General features: G+C 45.1%; 1 protein-coding gene across 1 annotated transcript; it reads right to left on the minus strand.

Moving 5' to 3' along the window:
• Nucleotides 1–328: 328 nt before the first annotated feature.
• Nucleotides 329–2,351, minus strand: LOC149033264 (uncharacterized). Its single transcript, XM_089170186.1, has 2 exons — nucleotides 1,783–2,351; nucleotides 329–1,433 (listed from the first exon to the last, which is right to left on the minus strand). Exons 1-2 carry the CDS (start codon nucleotides 2,349–2,351, stop codon nucleotides 329–331), a joined length of 1,674 nt encoding a protein of 557 aa, XP_089026312.1.
• Nucleotides 2,352–12,280: the final 9,929 nt, after the last annotated feature.

Consider the following 12,280-nt stretch of genomic DNA (forward strand, 5'->3'; position numbering starts at 1 on the left):
GCTGTAGACGGTTTCGCAGGCACCATTTGGTGTACCGATACAGCTGGGTTGCGAAATTAACCAAATACTAGCAATTACATCTGATGCTAGCCTGCATGAGACCGAGCAATTGCTGGTGACCCCGCCTCCTCGTGGCCCCCGCTGGACAACGTTTTGCTGGTAAATCTTAATGATTTGCTAGCAAAACGGCTAAGTGGGTCACTTCCCAGCTTTGGGACGGTCTACCTCTCTGATGATCCAGAAATGGTGAAGAGGGGGTTTTTCCAAGCCCAATGATCATAACATCTACGGTCATTGTTCTCTTCGCAATGGTTTTACGCATTCAACATCACGTGTAATAGGCAATAGCCTGAGGCACAGCTGGGCGAGCACTTGCTCGACGTATGCTCAGAATTAAACTAGATGTTGGCCCATCCGGAGCTGGAGCGTCCTCCGTCGTCCGGGAGAGAGCATCGGCGACGACGTTGTCTGCGCCGTCCACGTGCTGGAACGTGATGTCGAATTGCAGTAGGAAGTCCAGCTGACGTTGTTGACGTGGTGAGGCCTTGTCCGAGGGTTGGTTTGCCGCGAAGGTGAGCGGACGATGGTCCGTTAATACTGTGAATGGACGACCCTCGAGGATACGCCGGAAGTGGTGAACTGCTAGGAAGACGGCTAGGAGCTCCCTGTCATAGGTGCTGTAGCGAGCCAGCGTTGGTGACAACGTCTGCGAGATAAACCGACAGGCTGCCATTCTCCGTTGACCAATTGTAGGAGCGCAGCGCCAACGGCCGTGCGGGATGCGTCGGTAGACAGTCGAAGAGGAGCAGTAGGCGACAGGAAAGCGGTTTCCACTGCTCCGGCGAGGCTGCGTCGGGCGTCCTCGAAGGCTCGATCTGCTGCGTCGTTCCAAACCAGCGGACGCCGGCTGCGCTTGGGAAGACCCCGAAGAAGCTGGTTGAGCGGCGCCTGGATGTGAGCAGCGTGTGGTAAGCTCCTCCTGAAGAAGTTGATGACGCCCAGGAAGCGTCGCAGTCCTTTTGGTGTGGTTAGCTTCTGGTAGTTTCGTATGGCGTCGATCTTGCGCTCCGGAGGGCGGATGCCGTTGGCGGAGACCTGGTAGCCCAGGATGGTGACGTTGGGCAGGCCAAGCTGGATCTTGTCCACCTTGTAGGATAGGCCGGCCTCCCGTAGACGGTCGAAGAGCATCCGTAGGTGACGTAGGTGTTCTTCGTGCGAGGAGGACCGGATGAAGAGGTCGTCGATGTAGCTCCGGACGAAAGGTAGGTCCCGGAGTAAGGAGTCCATGAACCGCTGGAACGTCTGTGATGCGTTTCGAAGACCTAGCGGCATCATCTGGAACTCGTATAGTCCGAACGGCGTCGTGACCGCTGTTTTCTCGATGTCTTTCTTGGCCATCGGAATATGGAAGTATGCCTCCTGGAGGTCCAGTACTGAAAAGACCGAGCGGCCGCCGCTATCCTCGAGTAGGTCCTCGATGACCGGAAGAGGATAGCGATCCGGAAGCGTGATGGCGTTGAGACGACGGAAGTCTCCCGTAGCTCGGAACCCGCCTGTAGGTTTTTCCACCAGGTGCAGAGGGCTGGCCCATGGACTCGACGAAGGCCTGATGACTCCCTGACGCAGGAGGCGGTCGAACGTGGCTTTCGCCGCTGCTAAGTGCTCGCCGGAGAGGCGGCGCGGTCGCTCGAAGACAGGCGGTCCGGAGGTTATGATGCGATGCACCACTGAGGAGCCCTGAAGCGCTGCTCCCTCTCCGAGGGCTGGGCGAGGTCTGCGTACTCAGCGAGCAGCTTGTCGTAGGCAGTGCGATAGTGGAGATCCGAGGGTCCCGCGATTGCGTCGACCCCGTGAACGGAAGCCTTCCGGTAGTGCATCGTCGATTCCTTGGAAGAGGCCGGGTCGACCAGTCGTTGCTTCTGAAAGTCTACAAGGAGGCCCGTATGGTTGAGAAAGTCTGCTCCTAGGATGGGCACGGGCACGTCGGCGACGGTGAAGACCCATGGGAACTCGCGCTGAAGACCCAGGTTGAGCGTTAGTAGGCGTCGTCCGTAGGTGTGGATCGGTGACCCGTTGGCCGCGATGAGCTGGAGATTGTCCTGGGACAACGGTCCGGAAACCAGGCGGCGCGGCAGGAGTGATACCACGGAGCCGCAGTCGATGAGCATCGCTTGTCTGAGCGAGCGCTCGTGGACGTGGAGGCGGAAGTCCGAGAAGGATCGAGCGGCGCCACCGTGTACCGCCAAGTTGTGCGGCGGCGCTACTCGTTTAACGCCCTGTCCTGTTCGTAGCTGCATGGCGGAGTGCAATTCCGAGTTCTCTCCCGGAATTTCCGATGGTAGCGACACCATCTAGTTTAATTCTGAGCATACGTCGAGCAAGTGCTCGCCCAGCTGTGCCTCAGGCTATTGCCTATTACACGTGATGTTGAATGCGTAAAACCATTGCGAAGAGAACAATGACCGTAGATGTTATGATCATTGGGCTTGGAAAAACCCCCTCTTCACCATTTCTGGATCATCAGAGAGGTAGACCGTCCCAAAGCTGGGAAGTGACCCACTTAGCCGTTTTGCTAGCAAATCATTAAGATTTACCAGCAAAACGTTGTCCAGCGGGGGCCACGAGGAGGCGGGGTCACCAGCAATTGCTCGGTCTCATGCAGGCTAGCATCAGATGTAATTGCTAGTATTTGGTTAATTTCGCAACCCAGCTGTATCGGTACACCAAATGGTGCCTGCGAAACCGTCTACAGCTTCTTTTGCAGGGATTAAGATTGCTTACCTTCTCATGTTTAGGTCCTTGTTCTTTAGTACTGTAACTGAAAATTCATTAAAAATGCCAAAAATTTCTTTAGATACTAAGCACTTGTAATCACATGGCCAAATATGGTATTTATCTAATATAGCCTGTTTTAGACTAAGCCTTGAGTCGTTTAGGAGCACACAGTCAAAGATGATATGTCGGACTGATTCGACTTCACCACAGCTGCAAATATCAGTGTCTGCTAATCTAAGACTCTTTAGTTTCTGTTTAATATTACCGTGTCCTGTGAGGAGTTGAACTATGAAATGGTTATTTTTTATCCATTTTGCATTTAGCCTGTTTTCTATATTTTCATAGAACTAGAATGTAAGCCTTCCTTTAGGGCTATCATTCCAGTTCTGTTGCCATATCCTTATTGTTTCTTTTTTAATCTCAAGGAGTCTTAATTTAGTTTCACTTCTATTTACAGTCTCAAGTGCTTCGAATCTTTTTGAGAAGTGCTGAAAAGACAAGTTTTTCCGTTGATAATAAAGACTTACCTTTTCAGTTAGTTGAAGTCCTATGGGAGTTGCTCCTGCTATCACACAAAGAGCATCCGTTGATACTGTTCTATATGCTTTAGTAACTCCAATTAAAGCATATCGTTGTGCTTGATTTAGTTTCCTGTGATGATGTGTATTAAGTTTGTCAGCCCAGCCAGCTGCAGCATAGGAGATAATGGGTATAAAAACTCCCTTATACAACGATTCCGTGATAGAGTTGTTTAAACCCCATGTACTTTTCGCAACTCTGGCAAATTGGCTGAAAATGGTCTTACTCTTGTTATAAATGTAGTTAACATGTGGGGTTATGTTCATTCTTGTTCCATACGTGACTCCTAAATATCGTGATTCTGAAACCATTCTCAGTGATCTACTTCCAAGTTTGACGGTTGGTGGTCTTTTTATATCTAAGAAACCTTTAAGAAGAATCATGTGAGATTTTGCCACTGATAGTACTAGTTTATCACCAGCTATTCAAGATTAAAGTAACCTCATTTGCCTTAAGCTCAAGAGCTTTTCTGCTATTACCTTTCACTATTATAGCAATATCGTCAGCATATGCAATTGTTTCGTTTCCCGTATTAGAGATTTCTTCTAGAACATCATCAAGGATGATGTTCCACATTAAAGGTCCTAATACGGATCCCTGTGGGCAGCCTTTTCTTACAACTTTAGATATCTGGGTAGTATTAGTTGTAATTCTTGCTATTCTATTTGAAAGATAGCTCGAAATAAGGTTATATACGTTTCTGGGGCAATCTCTGCGCTTGAGATTGCTGAGTACACTAGACCACCATACACCATCAAATGCACCAGAAATGTCAAACATGAGGCCGATAGCATACTTGTCGCTTGTTTGATGCACAATGTCTCTTAATTTTACAATTGCATCTTCTGTTGATCTGCCTGGCCTGAAACCGTACTGTCTAGTCGATGCCAAAGGATGTGTATGTGATATTGTCTGGAGTCTTCCAGCAATAAGTTTTTCCAGAACTTTCCCAAGTATTGGAAGTAAGGAAATAGGTCTGTAAGACTTTAAATCAGTTGCTGGCTTGTCCATGCTTTTTCTCAGTATCCTAATTTCCGCTATTTTCCATTGATTTGGGAAAGTCCCCTGAATTAGGCATTCGTTAAAGAGATCTCGTAATTTATTAGACAGTACAGGCATAGCTTTCTTTATCATTTCTGATTCAATTAGATCGTGTCCAGGAGCCTTTCTATTGCCTAGTTTGTTGATTACATTCTGTATTTCAGAAACACTGAATAGCGGTGCATCCTGTGTGCTTGGTGCTAGAAGTGTGTCACTTCTAGTAATAATGTGCCACTCTGTCTCATTGTCCACATTATCATCAGGAATCATGTTATTGAGCAGTGTTTCCATTGTGTCATTAAAATTTAATGTTTGTCTGCCACTTTGATTAATCGTTTCAATGACATTTTCAATACGGATTTTGTTTCTTTGAATTTTATACACAATACTCCATGGTTCCTTATTACCAATATCAGTGACAAACTTCTCCCAACTTTCTTGTTTTGCTTTCGCAATGTTCTTTACATATTGGTTTCTTAGTCTTTTATATTCCGTTTTATGTATTATTTTTAGTCTACTGTTTATTGTTTTACTATATTTTCGTCGGGCTCTTTTGACTAATTGTCGTAGACTAGTTAGATCACTGTTCCACCATGGGGCAGACTTGGAAAATCGTTTCTTTTTCGGAATACAGGTTTCCGCTGCTCGTAATAATGCGTGTTCAATTTTATTTGCAGCATCTGTAGCACTAATAGTATCTTCATTGTTAACTGTATCCATGATGTTTGATAAATTTCTAATATACTTTTCCCAGTCTGCTTTTTTGGTATTAAATCTATCACCTTTGATACTTATGACCTTATCTGAGGCTGATGTTATTTTAAATGTGATAAGGTTATGGTCACTTGTTGTTTCGCCGTTGTGTATCTTCCAATTAGATATAAGGTTAATACAGCTATTGCCAGCGATTGTGACATCGATATTATCCTGTCCTCGTGTATTGTCAAAGGTGAAGGTTTCAGATTCTTTGTTGGCAATGTGTAGTTGGAATTGTGATAATAATTCCTCGAGTGCTTCTCCTTTTTCGTCTGTACATTTACTGAACCAAGTTGTTGACTTAGCATTTGAGTCTATACAAAATATAATGTTCTTTCTGTCCAGCACCGTTAGGATATTATCCAAATGAAGTATATATGGATCAATATCCTCACAGTGTTGGAAATATGCACTAACCAAGTAAAACTTTAAATTGTTAATTTTAATCTCTACACAAATTATGTGTGTGTTGCTTAATTGCTCGATTTTAATAACATCAATTCTGTTGTTAAAAATTACTATTGCCGCTTTAATATTATTAGATGCTATAACATTTGAGAATGTTTTAGTATCTACTATCACTTTAGTGCATATTCCCATGCCTGCCACCTTATTATGAAACGAATATGGCTCTTGGACAGCAAGAATGTCTATCTTGTTCTCAAATGCTAACTGCCTTAGTTCATCTGATATAGACTTTGCGTTTTGCGCATTTATTTGTCCTATCGTTACAGTTTCCCTAGCAACATATGTTATTGAGTTACTTACCATAATCTACTTTTTGGATGTAGCTGGCAAGTGCAATCTTATATGCTAGGCATTCTGCCGAGCGCGATGAGTGATTGCAGGGTTTTCCTGCTCTCTTGCAGTTAATGCACACTGGGTTTTTATCCTTCACCTTGCAGTCTTTAAAGTTGTGTCCATCACATCCGCAATGTCCACAGGTATCACTTTTTGCTCTGCAGTATTTGGCTACATGTCCGAATGATTGGCACTTATAACATCTGCTAACTGCAACGTAATCGCGGATCCGAAGAGCGTTCCAGCCAATATAGACCCTGTCGTTTTTCAATAGAATGTTTCTGGCACTTGGTGAGACCTCTAAAACTATGTTTACAGTGTCTGCACTTCTATTACCAAATCTGTGAGAGATAGACACCTCTTCAGAATATTTGCTCTTTTGAAATTCGTCTATATTCTGGTTCCTGAGCGCTTGGGCAAACTCCTTGTCATTCATTTCTTTTGGCACATTGTAGACGATTACCATAGGTTTTTTCTTACTGGGTTCTCCAGTGTTTAGGCCTGCTGCTTGCAATTTCTCAGATTTGAGAACACGCTCTAGATCTTCTCTAGTTTTTGTCTCAATTAATATTCCATTATTGGAAATTTTTTTAACGGCACAAATCTTTAATTTTTCTTTAGTGGGTGCCATGACACTCATAACCGTTGATTTTGTTTCATCGCTAGACTTAATGTTTTTTCCAGAGCTTGGATAAATCGCTACTACGTGGCATTTATTGACAGTTGAGGTAGCGTTTTCTTTTGCCACTGCAGGAACTTTTAACCTATCAGCATAACTACTCGTAGATTTTGTACTATTCGGGGGATTTTTTAACTGGTTTATGCTTGTGGTAGCAACGTTAATCGCCTCCTCTAATTTTTTCAGCTTTTCGTCGATTGATCCTGAATCTGACCTTTTTTGTTTAAGAGAATCATTCTCCTCTTTCAGGAAATTTATCATTTTAAACATATCTGAGAACTTAAGTTTAATTTTCTCTAGATCTTCACTCTCTTCATGTCTTCTAACGTCATATTACTTAAATCCCTCTCAAACCGCTTATAGCTTTTGATCTTTTTCTCAGTGTCACTTAGAGGAGACGTTTTTTCTGAGTTTCTACATTTTTTCCTTTCTTTTTAAAGCTAATTTCCTCGAGGATCTCCTCATCACTTCTGTCTTTTCTCTTTTTAATTTTGTCTTTGCCAGGAGTATTTAAATCACAGATCTCCATTTCTTCTACTGATTTATCCTTAAGGACTGGAAAATCCAGATCGCTTATTGGTCTACTCATTATGGTAGCGACACCAGGATGATCTTGCTGGCGCGGTGCCCCCCGAGGCTGCGCGTGACCGGGAGCGTGATTGAGAGCGTGATTGAGAGCGTGATTGACCGCCGAGGGTGACGGTCAGCTGGTGGAATTGATCGGCCATCCGGTGGAGTTGATCGGCCATCCGGTTGTTGGAGATGGTCAGGTTGGCGAGTACCGCGTGCGTTGCCGTGTGTTTCCCGTCCACGTTATCCCGCTGAGGTGGAAGCCTGGGAAGAGCGGTGCCTGTCGGAGAGAGATGGCACCCCTGTCGGGTGGCACAGACGCCCGGCACGACCTCGTAGACGCCGTCGGCTCTGGCGGCGAGCTCGTCCAGGTCCATGGTCTGTAGGAGTCGCAGCAGCTGGGAGATTTGCGGAGGCAGGAGGTAGAGCCACCGGACCTTGATGGCGTCGTCACTGACGCTGTCGCCGGCGAGGTGGCGCATGTAGCGGAGAAGCTGAGACGGCGAGCGGTCGCCCATGGTGAGGCCGGAGAACAGCTTCATCAGCCGTTTCTCCACGGTGTCGCCGAAACGAGCGATGACGTGCTTCTTCAGCTGCTCGTATTTGCCGGTAGCGGGTGGCGTCCTCAGCACATCCTGGAGCTCCCCGACTGTGTACTGGTCCAACTCTGCTACGGCGGTGTAGTAGCGGTCGTCGTCCGAGTGCATCCCGTAGTTCCTGAAGATGGCCTCTAGCTGCACGAACCAGAGGTCCGGCCATTGACGCGTGAAGGGTGGAAAGCGGCAAGGTCGGCGTCCGGCGTCGCAGGGCTGGCTGGCCTCGGCGCAGGTGCAGGTGCAGGCGGCGGTCAAAGCGTCGGAGGTCGGCGTAGTAGCCGGTGCCGTATTCTGGCGTTCGTTGTCGCGCTGGGAAGCCTCGGCGCGTGTGATGGGCATCTTCCTCTTTCTTTTCTTTTCTTTTAAGGCGAAGAGGTGCCGGTGATGAAGGAAAAGTTAGTACTCACACGAAGATGGGTAGCGCCTGAGAACACGTGGCGTTGGAGAGCACGTGGTGATGAAGAACACGTGGTGTTGCCGAGCACGTGGTGCTGAGAAGCCAGTTGTGTGGAGAGCACGTGGGGCTGCTGAAGATGGTCCTCGGGATCACGTCGGGGTCACCAATTTGGGAATTTCTTTCCCTGAATTACTAGACGCGTTAAGGTGAGTTCTCACTAACGCGAAGAACGGGCCGCGGAGAAAGGAATGGGCCAATGAGACTCCGTGTGGAGGAAAGAAAATTCCGATTATGTTTTTGATCCCGTGGGACGATATTTTATTTATTGGCGTGGTGTGCCACGTGGTCACGTACAGAAGATGCACAGAAGATACTTTTACACAGTGAGCGCGATGAGAAGAATGCGACTGGACGGTTCGACGGACGAAATAGAAGTGATGTGGTTTTTCCTGCGTGTGCACCGCCACGGCGATCCAGGCATCCGGAAGTGGGAAGAGCAACGGTCGCAGTGGTCACTCTTCCGCTCTGGCCAATCAAAGGCGCGGTCCGGCCAATCGGATGCCCCTGCGGAACCGCGATACGAGGTGCTTGCAAGTTAGTGCTGTCGGCCGAGAGGTGTCAGCACATTTCCTGCGCGCGCTGCTACAGCTGCGCGCTGTTGGCCGAGAGGTGTCGACACTGCGCTGGTGCGAGACGCCACATGTATTCTCTTTTTCTTCTATATTCTCTATAGCTCGAGAGTCTCGCGCGCATCTGTGACAGCATGATAGATTTTTGAAAATATCTCAAAAAGTAAGCGAGATAAAGCGATTTTTTATTAATTATGTTTTGTAGACAATTTTATTTGCTACAAAAAAGGTCTTGTACTAAAATATTTTATCTCCCTTACTTTTCGAGATATATTTAAAAAATATGATTATTCTCTTACCTGATATTTTTTATTAAGTTTCACCACTGACAAGGACAACGCAAGGTCTTGCCCTCTCGGATTTTGTTCAAATTTTGCGAGATAACACTGATAATATGTTCCATCCGATATATTACGCGAGGGGAAAGACCTCACCTGCCGAAGATAAGTATCCTAGTTATGAACTAGAGGTGCTTGCGATTATCAAGTCATTGCGAAAGTTTAGAGTGTATCTACTAGGGATAGAATTTAAGATAGTTACAGATTGCTGTGCTTTTACACTCACTATGCGGAAAAAAGATTTGTGCGTTCGCGTTGCGAGGTGAGCTTTACTTCTCGAAGACCTTCGGTATACGATTGAACATCGGGCGAGAAGGCAGATGGTACATGCGGATGCGTTGAGCCGCAATCCTTTGCCGACGGTAATGTCTGTTCGCGAGGACGAAAGTGGACTCATAGCTAGCTTCAAGCGAGCGCAGTGCGAAGACGAAGGTCTGCGCGGCATAGTTAACGGTATTAAGGAAAATAAACTAAGTTGTTATATCATAAGAAGCGAGATATTGTATAAAGATGTAAACGGTGATATGCTAGTGGTAGTACCTAGGGCATTACAGGTGCAAGTTGTTCGTCGAGCGCATAAACAAGGACATTTTGCGGTAGATAAGACCGTAATGTTAGAAAAGAAAGACTATTGGTTCGAAGGAATAGGCAACGTCGCGGAGAAAGTAGTGCGAAATTGTGTTAAGTGTATTTTGGCCGAAAGAAAGAGCGGAAGAGCGGAGGGTTGGCTGCATCCAATCGACAAGGGAGAGGTTCCCCTCCACACTTTCTACGTCGACCACCTTGGGCCTATCCCCTCCACCAAGAAGAGCTATAGGTACATATTCGTAGTGGTAGATGGATTCTCGAAGCTCGTGTGGTTGTATGCAACTAAATCTATGGACTCAGCTGAAGTGTTACGTCATCTACAAAAACAGGCGAGTGTGTTCGGAAATCCGAAACGAATTATCTCGGACAGAGTAACCGCTTTCACATCAAATGATTTCGAGAGGTATTGCGATGAGGAGAACATTGAGCATATAAAGAATGCAATCGGAATGCCCAGGGGTAATGGGCAGGTGGAAAGGGTTAATCGCACGCTCATACCCCTATTAACGAAAATGTCTTCTCCAAAACCGGAAGATTGGCATCGCTACTTTGACTTGGCCCAGCGATATCTGAATGCTACACCTAACAAGAGTATAAAAACCACCCCGTTTAAATTGCTGTTTGGTACGAACATGAGAATGGAGGAGGATCCATCTATACGCAAAATGATAGAAGACGAATGGAGACAGATGTTTGAAGAACAACGGGAAGAGTGTCGGAGACGTGCGAAAGAAGCCATCCTAAATGCACAAATGGAAAATCGTAGATCATTTAATAAAAAAAGAACTGCCGCAACGCGATATAAAGAAGGAGATCTGGTTGCGATACGACGAACGCAATTTGGACCGAGATTGAAATTACACCCAAAATATTTAGGACCATACGAGGTAATCACAGTATTAAGGGGCGATCGCTATATGGTGCGAAAAGTGGGAGAACACAAAGGTCCATACACAACATCGACTGCGGCCAATTCGATGAAGCCATGGGCTTAAGAGGAAGAAAAAATATTTAACGAAGATAGTTACAGCTGATCGTATATCTGAGGACAGATATGTTTGTCAGAACGGCGGTGAGAGAAAGACGAAGAGTGCGAGTGTATGGTGTGCGTGAAAACAATTGATGAGTGTGACAAATGTTTAGGAGTATGCAGCGATATGAATATAAGTGTGAGTGCATGCAGCGGTATGAATATGAGTGTGTCTAGCAAAAAAGAATAGCGAGCGTGCACCCCGAAGTCTCTCGAATATTCCCGAACCGGAAATAGGGAAAAGGTCTTTTGTTTAATCGGTCGGGAATAGTCTGGAGATTTCGAGAATAATTAACGGAAGTGATTGGGACCATTGGTGGGGTGAATGAGTATATAAGCGCGGCGAAAAAAGCGATCTGGGCCTTCTTGATTCGGTGCGACTATTTGTGAGTGAACGAGTGTAATACGAGTGTACTTAGAGTTTAAGATTCCTAAGTATTGTTACTTACTTTTCTTTTCGATTTCTATCTTTTTATTATTATATTAAACCTTAATATTTAAGTATTTGTTCTATTATAATAAATATTTCTATTTAAATTCAATAAATCTTACATGTATATTATAAAAACGAAATATTTCGAAGGCTATGACATCGGATTTTTGTAGACTAACAAATTTTTCTATGATTATGTAAATCTACAAACAACTTTAGATTGCTGAATAATGTACAATAGTAATCTTACATTTTCCTTGTATATTAATTGATTTTAAATGATAAGAATTCTTTTGTTAAAGATATAAGAATCGCCTAATATATTAGCATCTTTTTTTTGTAATCCTTTAATATTTCTTTGATGCAGTAAAGAAACATACAAACTTTTATTATCTGCGACAATTAGATAATTTTTTTATCATATTTACTGTAATATAATCAAATTCGTATCTGCTGAGGAAATAAGCAGGCATAAAGAGAAGAACGCCGAGCATTTGCATTGAGTGGTCAGATATATTTAAAAGTAAGCGTACACCGCGTGTCGGTTAAGAGATTCAAAGGAGAGCCGTTGAGCAAATCACGTGTTGTATCTTTACATTGAAGTTATTACAATAAGAAGACTGCAGCCGGCCTGATTATATTAATTACTCAAGAGCCGAGCGATGATGATTGTATTAATCACACCGAACTTGTAATTAATGAGAAGACTTATGATTTAACTGAGGAGACACCTGTGGTTTGTAAGAGATCGAGAGTTCTAATGAAGATTGCTGCCTGAGAGGCCGGCGTCACGGTGCTTCTTTAACCGCCGTGATGAGTTATGGCGAGTCTGCGTGCAGACTCCGTGGAGCGACAACTGTCGCGAGTTCTGATTGGGCATTAGAAATCCCAAACATTTCCGCCCGCTATCAGCAACGAAGTTGATGATAAGTTATAGTTATGCTTCTGAGGGGCTACTGGGAGGACTGTAGTGATACCACCCTACTGAGTCCATCCTTCCCTGACAGCAACTTGAGCACCCTAGCCATGGGCTATTTTCCTGGAGGCAAACGCTCATAAGTAAGAAGA

This window comes from Polistes dominula, unplaced genomic scaffold, assembly GCF_049000335.1.
Source record: "Polistes dominula isolate Pdom_NZ unplaced genomic scaffold, Pdom_raw_medaka contig_15, whole genome shotgun sequence".
NCBI classification, from domain to species: domain Eukaryota; kingdom Metazoa; phylum Arthropoda; class Insecta; order Hymenoptera; family Vespidae; genus Polistes; species Polistes dominula.